Source organism: Alosa pseudoharengus, unplaced genomic scaffold, assembly GCF_046254945.1.
Source record: "Alosa pseudoharengus isolate Yale_2024_CS ecotype anadromous, Long Island Sound unplaced genomic scaffold, YU_APseudo_1.1 YU_APseudo_1.1_scf_4, whole genome shotgun sequence".
Taxonomy (NCBI): Eukaryota; Metazoa; Chordata; class Actinopteri; order Clupeiformes; family Clupeidae; genus Alosa; species Alosa pseudoharengus.
The window spans coordinates 21694537-21711546 of NW_027468774.1; the positions used below are offsets into that span (position 1 = coordinate 21694537).

At 45.1% G+C, this 17010-nt stretch overlaps 1 protein-coding gene across 2 annotated transcripts in view; it reads right to left on the bottom strand.

Moving 5' to 3' along the window:
* Window positions 1-444: 444 nt before the first annotated feature.
* usp43b (ubiquitin specific peptidase 43b) overlaps window positions 445-17010 on the bottom strand; it is a 61484-nt gene continuing 44918 nt past the window's right edge. For both annotated transcript variants that reach the window (XM_076265296.1, XM_076265297.1), the window contains exons 8-15: window positions 13212-13323; window positions 9269-9372; window positions 7296-7373; window positions 6993-7122; window positions 4499-4853; window positions 4001-4159; window positions 2810-2920; window positions 445-2040 (exon numbers count right to left, since the gene is read on the bottom strand). In XM_076265296.1, coding sequence (XP_076121411.1) covers window positions 860-2040; window positions 2810-2920; window positions 4001-4159; window positions 4499-4853; window positions 6993-7122; window positions 7296-7373; window positions 9269-9372; window positions 13212-13323 — 2230 coding nt within the window. In that variant the 3' untranslated portion in view covers window positions 445-859. The remainder of the gene's footprint in view (window positions 2041-2809; window positions 2921-4000; window positions 4160-4498; window positions 4854-6992; window positions 7123-7295; window positions 7374-9268; window positions 9373-13211; window positions 13324-17010) is intronic.

The window sequence follows — 17010 nt, forward strand, 5'->3', positions numbered from 1 at the left end:
ATACTGCACTTTAATTTAAGAATTTAATTTAAGCTGCAAGAGTTACACTTTCTTTCTTTGTGTGCCAAAAAGGGGCATACGTTTCTGCAGATGGCAATAGTACACATTTTGCCTTTTATGCCAAATAAATGAAAAGATTGTTGAAATCATCAATGTCTTCCCTCTTGCTGTATCAAAATCTCAACTGTAGCTTAAAGTTTCCTCAGACAATAATGTGCTTTATGTGAAGTCAAATTCAGTTTGTGCATTATTACATGATAACTATTCTTTAAATACTCTAGCCTAATTGTGGATGATTAAGCTATATGCTGAAATATGTTTCTGGAGTGTTAAAGATTAAAAGAAAAAATAACAACAAGAACCGTACCGAACCGAAAACCGTGACCCCAAACCGTGATACGAACCGAACCGTAGATTTTGTGAACCGTGCCACCCCTAATGGGGAATAATTATTAAAATTGTGTCCAACAATATTGTGTTGTGGTCCATACTGAATCAAAATTGGAGAGGAACTTCCATTATGGCGCAAGCCTCAATGACAATAATGATAGTCCTGTAGTCTATACATGAGATTTACGCCTCATCTTAGTTTAGTGACTGCTGCCCTTTTTCTATTTCTTTTAAGTAGGGGATATTCAATAAGAGAATGGTGGAAATGAAATGTGCTGCTTCGAGGGTTTAACAACTCCCTAGTAGAATCAATCAGTAAGAGAAATCAAAAGGTGAAAAATAACAAAGTGTATCAAGATCATCAATACCCAATGACTCACAATGCTCATATCCATGGGACTCGGAAACTGGCCCCAGATTATTACTTAGTTGCTCGGTGTGCAGTACAACTAGCTAGCTCCTTTTTATTTTAGAAGCATGATTCCGGCACTCTCCGGGGCCTGCCCAGGGAGGTGGTGCTGTAGCGGGTCCGTTGTAACGTGGCGTAGGACGGCCTGTCCATTACCAAGGCGTGGGGCAGCGCTGGCGGGCCAAGCTGGCCGTTCCTCTGAAGCGACGCTGTCCTGCGCAGGCTGCCGTCCAGCTTCGCCTGAAGACTCGAGGAGCTGTGAGCTCGCTTTATGTCTGCGTTGATGGCGGCAGCAGCAGTGGCGGCAGTGCTGCTTTGGCACTTCCTGCTGTTGGGCGTCGCTGCTGCTTTGCCATGCCGCGCACAGTGCCCTCGGAAGGGCAGAGCCGAGCCATTGGTGCGCTTGTCCTCTAGGGCGGCGCCAGTCAGGGAGCCGTTGGAGATTAGGGGCCTGACGGACAAACTCACGTTGGGGAGCTTCTCCTCGTGCTCTCTGGGCCTGTGTGGAACTTGGTCTCTCTTCTTATGGAGCAGGGACACAGAGCTTTTCAGCTGGGCCCCTACCTCCCCGCTCTTCGTCCCCGTCCGGTGATCTGCTGTCTGGGCTGGTGCCTCGGCCGGCGACCCGGTCCTGCTGAACCCCTGAGGGCCCTGCTGGGCCTTGGCCCGCCTCAGAGTGGAGTCCCTGTTGGACGGAGCCGTGCTGGTGGTGGTGGGGAGGTTAGGATGGGCCTGGCTGGGTTGGGGCCCAGCCGAGGAGGCTCTGGGTGGGGGCTGAGGGTCCTGAGCACCCCTGGTCCCAGCCCTCCTGGAGCTCCTCCTTCCCAGAGAGCTGTCGTCCCTGCTGCTCAGGCAGACCTGCTCTGGGCCGCTGGGCAGCCTCCGGCTCTGGCCCTCCGGCACCCGTGGAGACTCGGCTCCCCTGCCCGGGCTACTCCTGCTGGGGGAACCGCTGGATTCTGGCTTCCGACGGAGTGTCTGGGCCTTGCCTGTGGGTGGGCTGGCTACGAGAGGAACGATGGGCTCTTTGGTGCACCGGGGCCGTCTCCCAGACTCCAGGTACTCCACCAGCTCTCCAGGCATGATTCCGGGGGCGGCAGGTTTCTGGCGGTCCCTGGAGCCGAAGGACCAGCGCAGGGGCAGCATGCGGCCCAGGCCGTCTCTGCTTGGACGGGTGGGTGACCGCATGCTCACGCTCCGGCCTTGAGTCCCACGCATCAACGGCTTGCTTTCAAAACCCTCTGGGAGTAGGAGAAATCAATCAGAACCTAAAGATGGATCTCTGGTCTTGTTCTGCTTTTTGTCAATACAGAATTTTTCAAATAGTCTTCCATAATTTCAATCTAAATTAAATGTTGCACAATCCACAGCATTAGTTATGACAGTGGTCCTATCTAACCTGACTCTCGCCAGATGAATTTTGTTCCGCCTAGCTCCACTCATCCATCTGGGACCAATCCATTGGAGTGTTGCTTCAGAAGGCTGGGCCTAATCAAAAAATGCTTGCATATGATTGAATAAGCCACTTGTCCGTCATCTATTGACGTGCTACTTCAACCACTCACATCGAAGCCAACCCGTGACGCTGATAACAGTCTCACAGTCGCTTCTACGCTATGTCACATCTATGAAACTCCCGCCCTGCGTCCTGATTGGCTGTACCATAAAATCGGGTGCTGAAATCACTCTCAATGGAAGAGGTCCCAGATGGATGTGAGTGAAGCTAGGCGGAGCTAAGCGGAACGAAATTCATCTGGCGAGAGTCAGGTTAGGTCCTATCTACTTTGAGTGAGAATTGACTTAGTTAAGAAATATAAACATTACATATATCTTTAAGTGATCTTTACATTAAAGCTAGGACCTTCTTTTAGCAACTAGAAGCTACATCTAAACATTACTGTTTCAGTTGCTGATACTATATGTCCAAAAAAAATACCAACTTTTGTACTGCCTCGTTTTGGGATATCACACCTTAACAGAAGGCTTAAATGGACGGAGAGTGAAACTCACCTGTGTCTGTGTTTGCCGACTGCTCCAGAAAGACTGGAGAATCAGGAGCGGGGGGACTGTCCCCTGCCAGGCGGATGAGCCAGTGGTCCGAGGAGCTGGAGTTGCTGGAGCCTGGACAGGGATGGGTGAGTGATGGTGACGTGAAGACAGGAGCAAGAAAAAGATCACACAAGAGGGAAAGAAGAATTGAGTGAGTGAGGGAAATAGAAGAAAAGATTGTGAGTGGAATTTTTTTTAATTCAGTCAGTCAAATTTCTAAGCTTAAGCGCCAAACACACAGCAGCAGCAGCAGCAGCCGCGTCATCATCTGCGATGCTAGAGTGAACATTCTTAGCTCTGACAGGTGAATGACAACAGCACTTAAAGTGCCTAGAAAAAGTATTCAGCACCATACTAAAGTTGACTAAAAAGAGGAATAAAAAAAATTATCTTTTGGAAATGGATCTTAATGGATCTAAAAACCTAACCTTAAAGGACACCAATTTTCCTTGTGAATGAATAATGTATCGCAAATAAATAAATGTTCTTCATTAAAATACAGGGTGCATAAGTATTCATACCCCTGTGTTGAATTCCCATAGAGGCAGACAGATTTTTATTTTTAAAGGCCAGTTATTTAATGGATCCAGGATACTTTGCATCCTGATAAAGTTCCCTTGGCCTTTGGAATTAAAATAGCCCCACATTATCACATACCCTTCACCATACCTAGAGATTGGCATGGTGTGTATTTCAGTTAGCCTATTAGCTGGTTTGATTTGCATTGAGCTCAATGAGCATTAAACCAGCTAATAGGCTAACTGAAAATACACACCATGGCATACGGACCTGCAGAAGATCAAACCATCAAATGGAGAATCAAATCCCGGTCACCCGACTGTCAGGCAGCAATGTTAGCGCTGCTGCCACAACAGTTAACACTATAAGTTTGTGATGAAAGGGCATTTCTCCTCCCCTCGGTGATGAGACGGGATGCAGGTGACGACTACAACTATGATGGGTTAATTGCTGCATTCACCATGTGACTGATAACCGCAGTATCCAAAGGCCTACACTGATTGGCCTTATTGGAGTATAATTGAATATAAAACAAACTTCTTGGCACTTGGAACAAACAAACAAAAAAAGCTGAAGGAAATCCTTTAAAGCATGACCCTATTGGGTGATCACCTGACGCTGACTCATGCTGACCTCTGAGTGAAGATCTGGCTGACCAGGGGGGGATGGTGTTGCGGCGCTGGTAGAAGAGGATGTAGGCCCCTCGCGTGCACACCTCCCCATCAGGTACCGTCTCCACACTGCTGTCATCGTAGCTGTACCACTGGCCGTCCACCGAGTTCCTGCAGTAAGCTGGATTTACATGGGCGTGTGAAAAAACACACACAAGCATACACATACAAACATAAAAACACACAGGGAGATGTACGCTTGAATGGTGGATGAAGAGGCAAATGTGTGTACACCAAACACACTGCAAATGTTTCTGACCTTTAAATAATGACATGAACAGCACAGATGCTACCATCTTTAGACTGATATTGAATAGCTCCAAAGGGGCCACATTTCATAGGACTCTAGGTCAAATACATTCTCATCAGGCCAAATCTTTATAATGTTTCTTTTTTTTCTCTGTCATACTATTTGTAATGTAATTTGCAAATGATGGATGGATCCTCAGCGTCAGCAAACCTGTGTAGTGGCCCCCATGCATGCCTCCATGGTGGTTGCACACGGCGTACAGATCGTACAGGAAGTCCTGGGGCTGCTGTTGATGCTGCTGCTGGGGGTTTCGCGGGTGCTGCTGGCTCTGGTGGTGGTGTGGGGGTGCCGCTCCCTGCTGCCTCTTCACCACGTGGGGGGCCATGTCCAGGCCGGTCAAGGGGAAGCGCACCAGCGTGGAAAGCTTGTTGCGCCTGTCGCCCACCTGCCGGAAACGCTTGAGGTGCAGGATGAGGATGTCCGGGAGCGTCCACAGGCTCATCTGCACTGTGCCCTGCTGCAGCTGCTGGCAGTGCGGGCACTTCCACGCGTCGTCTGGTGCCAGCTGCCACCACACACACGTAAGATCAATCAATATCGATCAATAACTATGAATTCATCAAACAAAAATGCATATGGAGCTAGAGAATTCTATTCTTAACCAGTGTCAAGTTTATTACCAGTGTCAGATTCTTTACCAGTGTCAATTTCTTTACCAGTGGTCGCCACCTCATGACTTTTTTGCTGTGTTACTTTTTGATTACATACAAGAGACACAGATGGGGATGATAAGGTTTGATGCTGCAGAGTGCACAGCCATGCTATGACTACACATAGCCAGGTCTATAAAAAACTGGGAAATGCTCCAACTCATCACCTGTTGCCAAGAGACCAGTGGTCCATGCTAACCCTATTAGAGTACGAGGACTCACCATCCAAGTAGAATTCTTTAGAAATTCTCATTCCTGAGAATAATGGATCTCACATTTGCAAGCATACATATCTTTAATTATGGTGGGAAAGCAGGATAATATAGGGCTGATTTAATCCAACGACACATATGCACGCCCAACACCACACACTTGAACAAGTTCAAAACTTGCTAAATTCCATTTCATTATTATGACCGCCGTGCAGTGAACCTTAAATTTCCCCTTAAAGTATCTATCTATCTATATAGGTTTAGTCAGAGTTTTTTTCTTCCGTTTTTTTTCTTTTTCGCATGTGTAATTTTCCGTCAAGGATTTTTGGGACACTGAAAGACCGGGGTGCACGAAACTTGGTGGGCATGTAGCCCCACAAGGATAGCATGGAACCATTGTTTTTCGTTTTGATCCATCGCCACCCCCACCGGACTGGACCCCCTAAAAAGGAGGGTAGGGCAGACACAGTTTTCTGTGAATATCTCGAGAATTGTAGGGCCTAGGAGGACCACCTTTTTTTTGTATGTTGGTCTTAAGGGGCCATGTCAACCCATCCCATAACCACTCATTTCATGTATAGCGCCATCTAGTTACAAAAGAAAAAGCAAAAATGAGATGTAATCACAGGTATCTGTGACCTGACATGGCAAAACTGCACGAAATTGGAAGTGTAGGATCATTATGACACCCTCTGAATGCACGCCAATGGACACTACCCAGCCCCCCCCCCAAATAAATAAATAAATAAATAAATAAATAAATAAAGTATGATGTGTGCCTTAACTTTGTATGATGCATTACCTACTGATGCATATGCAGTAAAACATTTAGTCAAAACCCAAAATCTGAGCAACAACCTGGCCGGGGTTCCTCTCTGTCACTTTATAAATAAAATATTGATGTCATGAGCAGTGACATAGCACGACTCAAATCTCGAAGAAGACCAGTAGTATTCACTAGGTCTATAACTAGCCTATAACTAGCAAACACTAAAAAAACACCATGTCCTTATTCAAGTTCACCTGCTGCTGTGAGTGACCCTGCCACACCACCGCTGTCTGATAAAGGGAGCGGCTGTGTTGCTTTTTCTGTCATCTGACAAAGTAACAAATCGATCGCCATTAAGACACGTTTTAAATAGGAAAATTGCCGTAAATCTTAGTCACTTTTAAATATGATGCTAGCAGGCGAGAAGCTAATTGTCTAATCAGATTCAATGATCTATGCTAGGCTGGAGCTAAAACTGGTATCGCCAGATTTAGAGAACGGCTGGATGAACTGGAGAAAGGTAAAAATCAATTGTTTAACTCAAGGGGAGGTGGAAAATGAGTGTAATTCCCCAAATGGTGGAATATCCCTTTAAGGCTGTTAAGCTACCATTTAGAGGAGTGGCCTTGGAACACTGGAACAGGAACGAAAAAATAACGTTTTTTGCTCAGAACGAACTGAAATGAAAATCATTCTGTTTTTAGTCCCTGCTGAGGACCGAAGTGCTGCTCTGACTGATTTTAAGGCTTCTGTCGCAGACAACAAAGCCGTTTTAAACCTATCTGATTAGGATGAAGGAGATCGTTCCGTGAGCGGAATTATTTGATTTGTTTGGAAGCCGCCCTTTCATACAACTTGTTTCACAGACTTATCTATTCTACTATGGTATAGTGAAGCTTTCACTATAAGCTCTAGGGGTTGACTTTAATGAAGGACTTAAGAACTGCATAAATAGGATAAGGCAAGCCGAAGTGCTTTGTGTCCTGCTGTGGGCTCTGGGCTGCGGGCCCTACCTGCTCCTCTTTGGTGTAGAGCTGGAAGCACTCGTCCAGGGTGCAGCTGTACTGCTGCACATGCTGATGCTGTTGCGAGCGCACGCTCTCCGCATCTTTCACCACCTCCTCCTGGATGTTCCCAAACAGGCTGCAGGGAGACACAGAGAGAATTCACAGACACAGACGTACACACATACACACACACACACACACACACACACACACACACACACACACACACACACACACACGCACAAAGTGTTATATATCGGACTACACACAAAAAAATGGGTTTTTACTAACTAATACAGGGAGGCTCACCAGTCTTTGATGTGATGCTCCCATTCCACAACCAGCTTCACATGGCGCGGTCCGCCAGAGCCACACAGCTTCAGTGCTCTGTACACACACACACACACACACACACACACACACACACACACACACACACACACACACACACACACACACACACAAACACAACACATAAGTTTACAGGTGTATATGTTCTGAAATTCTGCCCTAAAACACAAGTTATCTGACACCTGAAATGACTGGGTGATTGGCTACATTGTGCTCTGATTTGTAATACTGGACAGATGGTCACATACGATGAACCAAACGATGCCCTGAGAATTTTCACATAATTGTGGTTTGTGGCAGACTGAACCAAATCAACACTGTATTCTACACACAGGAAGAACTGGATGAGGGCAATGCTAACTCTCAGCCACAAGGGGTCAGTCTGTCCCAATACCGAGTTTGGACTTAGTTGATTTTTCATATACCCTGGGACATGTTAAAAGAAAACAAATGGATGGCTCCTAATTAAAACTTTACTTGGACGGTCCACCTTAAGATACTAGATGGTTTGTTGAAATTCATGTTTAGTTTTTTAAATTGTTCAATTACTAAACATTACAAGATTCAACCCCTAACCCTAACCATATTTTTGTTTTTGTTAACAGTCTCAGCAGAAAGTTTGATAACAATCTGAGCATAATCTTTATATAGTCTATAAGAGACCATCCAAGAAAAATATAACAACATCCTGAAGCTGGAGCTTAATGGAAGCACAGATGTTTTTACAGCCATCACAGCTTTAGTAAGAAATTCAATATAAACTCAGTTTTCATGGGATTACTACTTCATCTTTTCATTCTCTAACATTCTGTAAATTTAAAGGTGACGCATTTGCCCTAGGCAGTAATCTCAAGAAATTCAATTACCTTTCACTACAGACAATTATGAGCTCTTTGTTCTGTCCCGGCTAACAATTATTCAAGGTTACTGGTGTGGTCTGGTTTGTAAAATGATGACTTCGATCGAGCTTGTGTGTGGGTGAATGAAGGCTGTCCGATGGCTGTGGAGAACGTTTCCAACTCACAAAGTTGTCCCTGAGTACTGGGGTCAGAGATGCAGGAGCCCAAGAGCCATTCATTGAAGGAAGTGAATGGGCTTTTCTGTTTGCGGGTGCTTGCAGCATGTGTGTGTGTGTGTGTGTGCGTGTGTGCGCGTGCACACTGTGCAGGAAGGAGACAAGGCTGTGTGTGTTTGTGTGTGTGTAGGAAGGAGGGAGGGAGCTTAAGCTCTTTGAGTTCCACAGCTTCACTATTGCACAGAATGCCAATTAGCTGTTTTGAAAGCTGTAGACCCCCTAATTACCTTCCTATTAACAGATCTCAACCTGCTCGTTTGGCAAAGGATCAGGTGGCTTCAGTTCCCTCCACATTAGAATCCATTCATTCACACACACACCTTTCAATAAAATTCAGTATAAATTCAGTATAAATGGCAACAAAAGGAGGAGAATACTTAATTGGGACTTGCTTTAGACGCAAAGACACTTTAGAGAGGGCTTCTGTGCTCTGGGTTAGGCTTATTATGAGGTCTGCAGTCTCACTATTATGGCTGCATTTAGAAACCGGGTTCCTCTGTTTCTGCAGCGTATCTACCAACCATCTGTCTGAATGGATGCCAAATTGTGCATCATTTTAGCCTCTGCATATAACAGTAACTTCCATGGAAGAAGAATTCTAGTGAATAATTCACATTGTAAAAACTTTGTGTGCATCATTGCATTGCAACATGTATTGTTTCTGTGGGTGAGTATGTAATATAGTCAAGACAAAGGTCATGACACATGACACAGGGCTATGGCTGCAAATGCCAGTGGTGCCCTTTATGACCTCTGGAGGGTGAAGTTTACATAAGGGCAGTGAGTGTGTGTGTGTGTGTGTGTGTGTGTGTGAGCGCACACAGGTTTATGTGTGGGTGCATGAGCAAGGTTGTACCGATCCACAGCTGGATGACAGAGTGGCCTTCCGTCTTGAGGGCAGAGGTAGCTGTAGGAAGCTGATCCCCCAACCACACGAATCCTGAACAGCACCCTGGAGCTCTGCAGGCCACAAGACATACGACACACATTTACTCTCAGCCACAAATGACTGGCACACACACATACACACACACTCATGCACACACACACACACACAGCATGTACAGTTTAGTATGAGCCATAAGGCATAGAGGTCAAAACACTGGTAATGATACGTGACAGGGCTATCGAAAAAAATAAAATAAGGATCAAGTCAGCATAAGGGCTGCTGAGGAGGGCCAATCCATTTGCTGCAGGTTGTGACTTCCCCCCCACAGCTCCGCTCATAATCACCAGAAATGTACGGCCTTAGGCATGAGCTACACCAGGCGCGTAACTGAAGCGATCCGTTCGCGTTGCGTCTGCTGCAACAATTAGATTCCATTATAATCAATGGAAGTAGCTACACCAGACGTGACAGTGGGGCGTACGTTCGGAAAAAATAGACCAATTATCTAAAATGGATTTTACGCGTTGCGAACGGAACAAGGATTTGTCTGGTGCGAGGGGCTGTGAGGGGAGCCTGACGGACAGAGAGGAGGAGCTGAGGAGGCGCGCTCCGCTTCTGGCTCACGGGACACCGCTGTTAGGGACGGATTGCAGCGATGGGCCAGATATTGCCTCAGACAACACAGTCGCTCGTTTGATAATGGCACACTCAGCAAACGTCTGTGCGCTTACACACACACGGGCGCATGCACACACACACCCACGTACACACACAAATGAGGCTGATATATAGTACCAAGCACCATTAATGAGAGAACTTAATTATTAAGGTAATTATTTTACCACAATATGACTACATTATATATACAAATGTATACTACAATATGATTGAAATACATTAATAGGAATGACATAATACAAATCCAACACCTTAGAAATGCCTGCATTACTAAAAATTACCACATAGAGGCACCAGCTGACTACAAAACCTCAGGAGACAAGAGTTTGCCTTGATCTACAGGAAATCTATCTATAGGGAAGTCTATAGGATACTACATGATGGAAATGAGGGCAAAGACCAAGAGAAAGCCAAAAATAGCATGAATGTGAGTGAGTATGAGCGATGATGGGGATGCAATCAGAGAGGAAGAATGAGGAAGAGTGAGCGTGAGACAGAAGGCAATAACCCAGAAAGAATTAAGGAGAGGAAGGACAACGAGGACAACATGAGTGACTGAGGAGTGCTATATGCAGGAGCGGTGCAGGTGGTAAATAACTGGACTTTAGTCTGGAGTCTCGTTTCACACGATCACATATTCTCTAACAGATGGGCCGGATTTAGCTGAGCATTCAGGTGAGATTTCCTGGGATAGCTGGGGAATGTTTTCCCCGTTTCAATAAAAAAAAAAAAAAAATGAAACTAAGGCATCCCAGGTGAGGGATATTGCTCTTTTACAAAGTTGACAAGAGAAATGAGGAAATCTACAAGCAAACTTCTCTTGGCACTTTATGGATATCCTCTGCTAAGAAAATAACTAGGCCTATTTATGCATTAGTTTTTCCATGAAATAAATGATTTAAAGGGTTATTTTTGACAACCAAACGATATTCAGAGCACAAATAAAGACAATTCAATTTCAAAGCATTAGAAAAAGCCAAATAATAACAATTAAATCATTGCTTATTTATAACCCTGGTTTCCAGGTGTGTTAAAGTACTTTCTATTTACAACAATGCTAATTAGCCATCCAGGCTATCCTAGTTGAACATCATGAACAGGTTCAGCAAGGTTCCCCATACACACTGGACTCTTCAGGTTTACTAACTCACTCGTTCTTATACATGTTCAAATATGGATTTCACACACAGGCAAAGCTGAGACAGAACCCTCATCTTTGGCCTTGGCAGCATGTTAAGCCTAGCCTAGAAATCTAGACGCACCCTAGCGGCAGCAAATTACATTTGCTGTCAGGGCTAGTCTAGCAACTCTCCGTTGGCTTGTGAACTCGAAAAAACTTCTATCAGGCCAATCAAATCGTGTATAGAGTTGTTAGGCGGGCTTAACATAATGATTGATGGCAGAGTTGCAACGGTTTGGCTTGAAATCCCTGCTACTAGAAAACAAATAAGATAATGTTGCTGTTGGCGAACAGTGTGACACGAGTTAAGCTTTTATTAAGTTGGCAAAAGTTTGAACTAGCCAACTAGCTCCGCTGGTGGGAAACCATGGGACTTATAGCGCTGTCCTATTGCGTGCAGAGGAAATTTGAAAGACAACCGATTATCCCGCCCCTCGGACTGAGCACTGCGAACGGTGAGTGCCCAGACCCTACATTTTAATGTGGGTCTGGCTCATCAGGCTATGTTAAGCCCACATTGTGGACACACACCACACAAACCCTGTCCTCTCTTCTTAGACAAACAAGCAGTAGACTGGTAAAGACCAAATCCACCTGTGCCATTCCATACACTGCACTCAGGGTCATTAAACCCCATTCCGAGAGCAGGGCAGGCAGTGGGAGGTAAGAGCCATTTCCTGTATAAATAGAATTCTATTAGGGACCACTGTTTGTCACACAGCAGTACCTAGAACTCTCCTTGCCTCTAAACATAAAAACTCAAAAAAGAAAATGTGCGTGTGTGTGTGTGTGACGTTTTATCAAATGAAGCATCTCACATTGTTATTTTTCATAGATCTCTAGCATTCTCGTCCCTAGCATGTGTCCCAATCCCCTGCAGGCTGCACATGCATGCGGCGTGCGGATCGGCTGCACACACGCATACCCTCACACCTCAGTAGGCTGTGGATGAGAACGCATGGAGGCGACACCCTGTCGTTAATCATGCCCCAACTCCATGCTTTTCAACACGGACTTCCACGGGCTGTTGTCATGATTCAACTCTCATGAGAGTTCTGTCATAATCATATCTGAGACGCTATCCCTTCAACACTGTATATAAAGGGAGAAGGAATTGAAAAGAGGGCCGTCATGGCTGCTAATGAGACTCTTGACATGAAAAATCAAAACAAAAAAACCCCATTAAAAATGGGAGATTTCCAAGATGTGTCCTTGCTGGCTCTCTTTGCGATGGCTGCTGAACACACAGTGCAGTTTAATTACATGGACATCTAGGACATTGGATAAGGGACAAAAAGAAATTCTGCCCCAAGGGCAATCTTGATGTCATCATGTCTTATTCTCTATGTAGTGAGCCTTGTTCTAGGTTAAGAAGGCTTCCTCACACACACACACACACACACACTTTCCATATATACCATCAACACACCCACACCCACCTACCCACCCAAACACCAACACAAACACACATCCAAACACCAACACAAACACACACCCAAATACATACACACACACTCTTCGCCACTTACATACAAACACACCCACCCACCCACCCAAACACACACACATTCTCAAATCTCAGTCATTAATTTCTCTTACCCACCTCTTACTCTGTTTGAGTAAAGCCCCGTACCTGACCCTAAATGATGTGCTGTTAGCTGGGCGGGACCGTGGCTGTGTCACTACGACAGATGAGATGCTCCAATTGGAATGTGACTGTGCTTTTTGCCAGCAATCAGGAAGCACATGGGGCCAGCACTGAGGTAAATCATTGATTTGATGGAGATACACAGCTGGGAGTATTTACATCTCTGTTTGTTTGTCTGTCTGTCTGTCTGTCTGTCTGTCTCTCTCTCTGTTTGTATGTGCTTCTGAGTTGCAATGTCATATTTGCCAAGCTTGGCTTAATTCATCTGGTTTGTTTGGGGGGCCATGAACTGACCCAGTGCCCTGAACCCTCTCAGCCATGCAAGTGGCCACATCTGTTAAACACACACACGCATACACACACACACACAGCAGAGCAGAGCAGAACCAGCCCACATCCAGTACCTGGGCCTGGGCTCCGTTGATCATAAGGTAGTAGAGCTTGCTGAGGATGCTCTGCTGCAGCTGGTCCCACGACACAGACCTGTCCTCGCGCATCAGGAACGGCGGTCCAAACCTGAGGACCAAGAGGCAGGAGGAAAAGAGCCAAACATGAGAGGAGAAAGACTACCAATAATGACACTCAGAGAGCACAGACTTAATGGCAAAGATTACTCATAATCAGTCGGCATGACAGTACATGGTGTCTGCACGACTTGTGTGGCTGATGTGAGTGGGTCACTGTTCGAACCAAGTGGATGATGCCGCGTGTGAGTCAGTATGCGTCTGCTGATGATCATGATGGCGCACACTCATCAATTCTGATGCCAATGTCCTTTTAAATGTCACACTGCAGATCAGAATCTGGCCTGGTTTTTCCCCCTTCCCTCAGATCAACGACTGCGCCCTGGCCAGGAATCAGCACTGATGGTGGGTTCATATGTACTGCATGGCCTCAAGGAATCAACCCAGTCATTACATTATTATGGCAACCATGATATCAAATGAACGGGGATTAGCCCAGGCATTACGCTGTGGTGTAATCACTATTATCATTAGATTCCATGTGGCTACGCTTCCTGCTGTGGGATACCCATTTCCAGGCTTCAAGCATCATTCCTCTTTGCATCTGCGGCACAGCCACCAGACTATCCACAGGAGGCAGAGGGGGACAAACATAATGCAATTACCAAATGGACATTCAATTAGAATGGAAATATACTGGCTAAAACAGAGCTAAAGCCATGCTTAAGTTTTCCATTTGAGGACCCTATATTACTGTGGATTCACAGTGCAGCTCACGTTCTCTGGTAGTGATTTGTGAACTCGGTTCTTTAGGGTAATATGGAAATATCTGCCTATGTGTTCTCACCGACCCCTCCTCCTTTATCTTTTCTTAGTCCCTTCCCTCTCTCTCTTTCTTTTGGAAATCCTCCTGTCTCAATTCTTCCTCCCTTCGGCCTGTTCCACTGTGTCTGGATGGCTAAAGGTTACCGACTTCCAGGTGGTCATCACACAGTGAAATTCCATGTTGTCAGTCAAACAACTTCCTCTACATGCAAGCGTGGAACACCACCTGAAGCTGTAGAACTCTTGAATCATGGGAACAAAAACAAAGCCTGAAAATCCCAGGAGACACAAATAGAATGTGATTAATGTGAATAAAGTATACACACAGAAGGCTAAACAGCTAGTGAGTGGCACTGTCAGGGCTCTACACTAAAAAAATTTTTCAGGAGCACTTGTGCGCCCAAGTTAAAAAATTTAGGAGCACAGACAAAAATTTGAGCGCACAGTCAGTTCTGTACTTAACTTACACATAATCTAACATTATACTGCAGCTAACAGTTAAACATGCCAGTGAACCAATTGCGAATATTAAGAATGACTGACAACATTTAGGCTACAGGAAGGATTTTAAAGATCAGTGCCTAGGCTACTTTATTTTCAGTCTGTTCTATTTTCCTACATTTTGTTAATGTAAAATAATATAATACATTGCCATATTTGCATTTAGCCTGTATATCAAGTATCCTGCCAAATGTAGGCTAATTTATTTATGTGTGAATCCATCTATAGCTAATCCAAATATGCCCATGGTGACCTATCTGACTGCATACTGCCTAATACTACTACTAAAACAGTCTATTTTCTCTTCCACAAAACCCAGCATAGGCTAATCAAGGATATATGTTTTATACTTTTAGTTTTTATTTGAAATATCTGCATTGATGGGGGCAGTAGGCAAACGTTAGGCCTACTTTCGTTTTGCACTTCAGCTTGTATTCGGTGTAAACAAACAAGCATGCGTGGAAGCCTGGAGTTGTCAGTAGCGTTCTACCTTTGAATAAAATGGGAGTATTACGGGAGGCTACTTTTGTGCCGGTTCACTACAGCTATATTTTGCATATTGCAGCCAATACGTCAACTGGGCTAAAAGGCATGTTAGGTTACCTTTCCTTCTCTCACTGCATTCTCAGAATATCATCCTGTTCCTCCTATATCCAATGAATTCTGTGGATAGAAGAACTCATTTCTTCAATCTTTGCATCTTGGCTGGCTAGTCTAACTTTCCGCTTTTTCTGCGCGCTCTTGGATTTGATAAAAGCGACTACTAGCGAGTCACAACGCGAAACTGCTAACGTTGATGGGAGGTGTAGTTTTTATGCTGCATTCGCGAAGTGATTCTATGGTTTGCACCAGTAATGTTTCTCGATGTTGCGGTGTATTTTGTAGACAAATATTGACATGGTTAGAAATCATTCGCACCAGTGCGCCCAAATATTTTTTTGCACTCGCACGGCATCATTTTTACTCGCATGTGCGAGTGAAATGGGCGCACTGTAGAGCCCTGACTGTATTGTGGTAAATACTAGGGAAATATCTCCCTCCCACCTCCCTCTAGCCAGAGACTTTGTCTGCATCACCAGAACCCCATTAGAGACAGTGCCTTCAAGTCAGTGAAGGAAAGAATATCAAACGTAGGCCCAGGGAGTCTCCCGAGAGATGCAGTGACAAATAACACAAGGTCTAGTTCCTAGCCCCTAATTTCATGCTTGTGGAAATTTCCCTGTGTCAGATAAATTGGCCAAAAAGTTGCAGAGCAGATAGGAGAAAGATAGTGAAAAATGAAGGGGAAAGGAGGTGAGAGCGAGTAGGAAAAGGGGAAACCTGTCATGCATCTTCATGGCATGTTAACTCATTAATAGGAGACAAGGCGATAAGATCATCCCGTGGAAACTAATAAAGGCATCTCACACACTCACACACACACACACACACACACACCATCCTCTGCATCTCATCTCTGCAGCCCATCTGTCTGCCCATGTGGAAAGAGGAGCTAGCATAAAACTAGGCCAGTCAAATCTGTTTGTCACTGGGAAGAAGAGGAAGAGAGAGAGGGATGGAGAAAGAGGTGAGAGAGTGTGTGTGTATGAGAGAGAGAGAGAGAGAAAGGGAGAGAGAGAAATAGAGAGGGAGAGTGGGGTGCCTAACGATGATATCACTGAAACTGAGATATATCTCCTGCTGACTCACAAGCAATAAGCTGGAGGAGTCAAAATTAGTTTTCATGTGTTTCTGAGGGGGGTTGCAATGCAATCAGAGCACAATGATGTTTGCTTTGTGCCCAAATGTGCTCTGTCACTGTGATGCCAGCACACCATATTCCGTTCAGTGTTTAGAACCTTGAACCTCTGCTTATAGACCCTTTCAACAATAAAAACAAAAACAACGCTTGAACGTTCTATTTGGCCCCCAATCTACTTCCTCTGCATTAAGATAACATATGGAATGTTAAAAAGGAAGTCTTGTGGGGCCAACTATGATGCTGATAATGGAACTCTCTTGAAAGGGTCTATACTCAAAGGTTTTGGTTCTCATAGTTCTGAACAGACCTAGGATGGCCTCGATCCATAGCAAATGTCAGATCGCCTAACAAAAAAAATGTAATTCAATTTAATTCATTTTCACTTAATAAATGTGCAGAGAGCGTTCTCATTTCTCCAGTGTAGCAATCGGCCTGGCCAATCCAGCACATCTCTTACTCTCTCTCTGTCTCTCTCTCGCCGTTGAGGCAGTGATGGGATTGTCACAGTCCTGTCCTCGGAGAGATGGGAAGAGGCGGCCAATCAATACCTCCCTGTCCTCCCTTTCCATCGCCAACCTGCCTCAGCTGGGAGTTTCTTTCATAAGAGCACAAGTGAAGTCCAAGGAGGGAAGACTGGACCAAACAGACACAGACACTACAGGCAGACTCTGT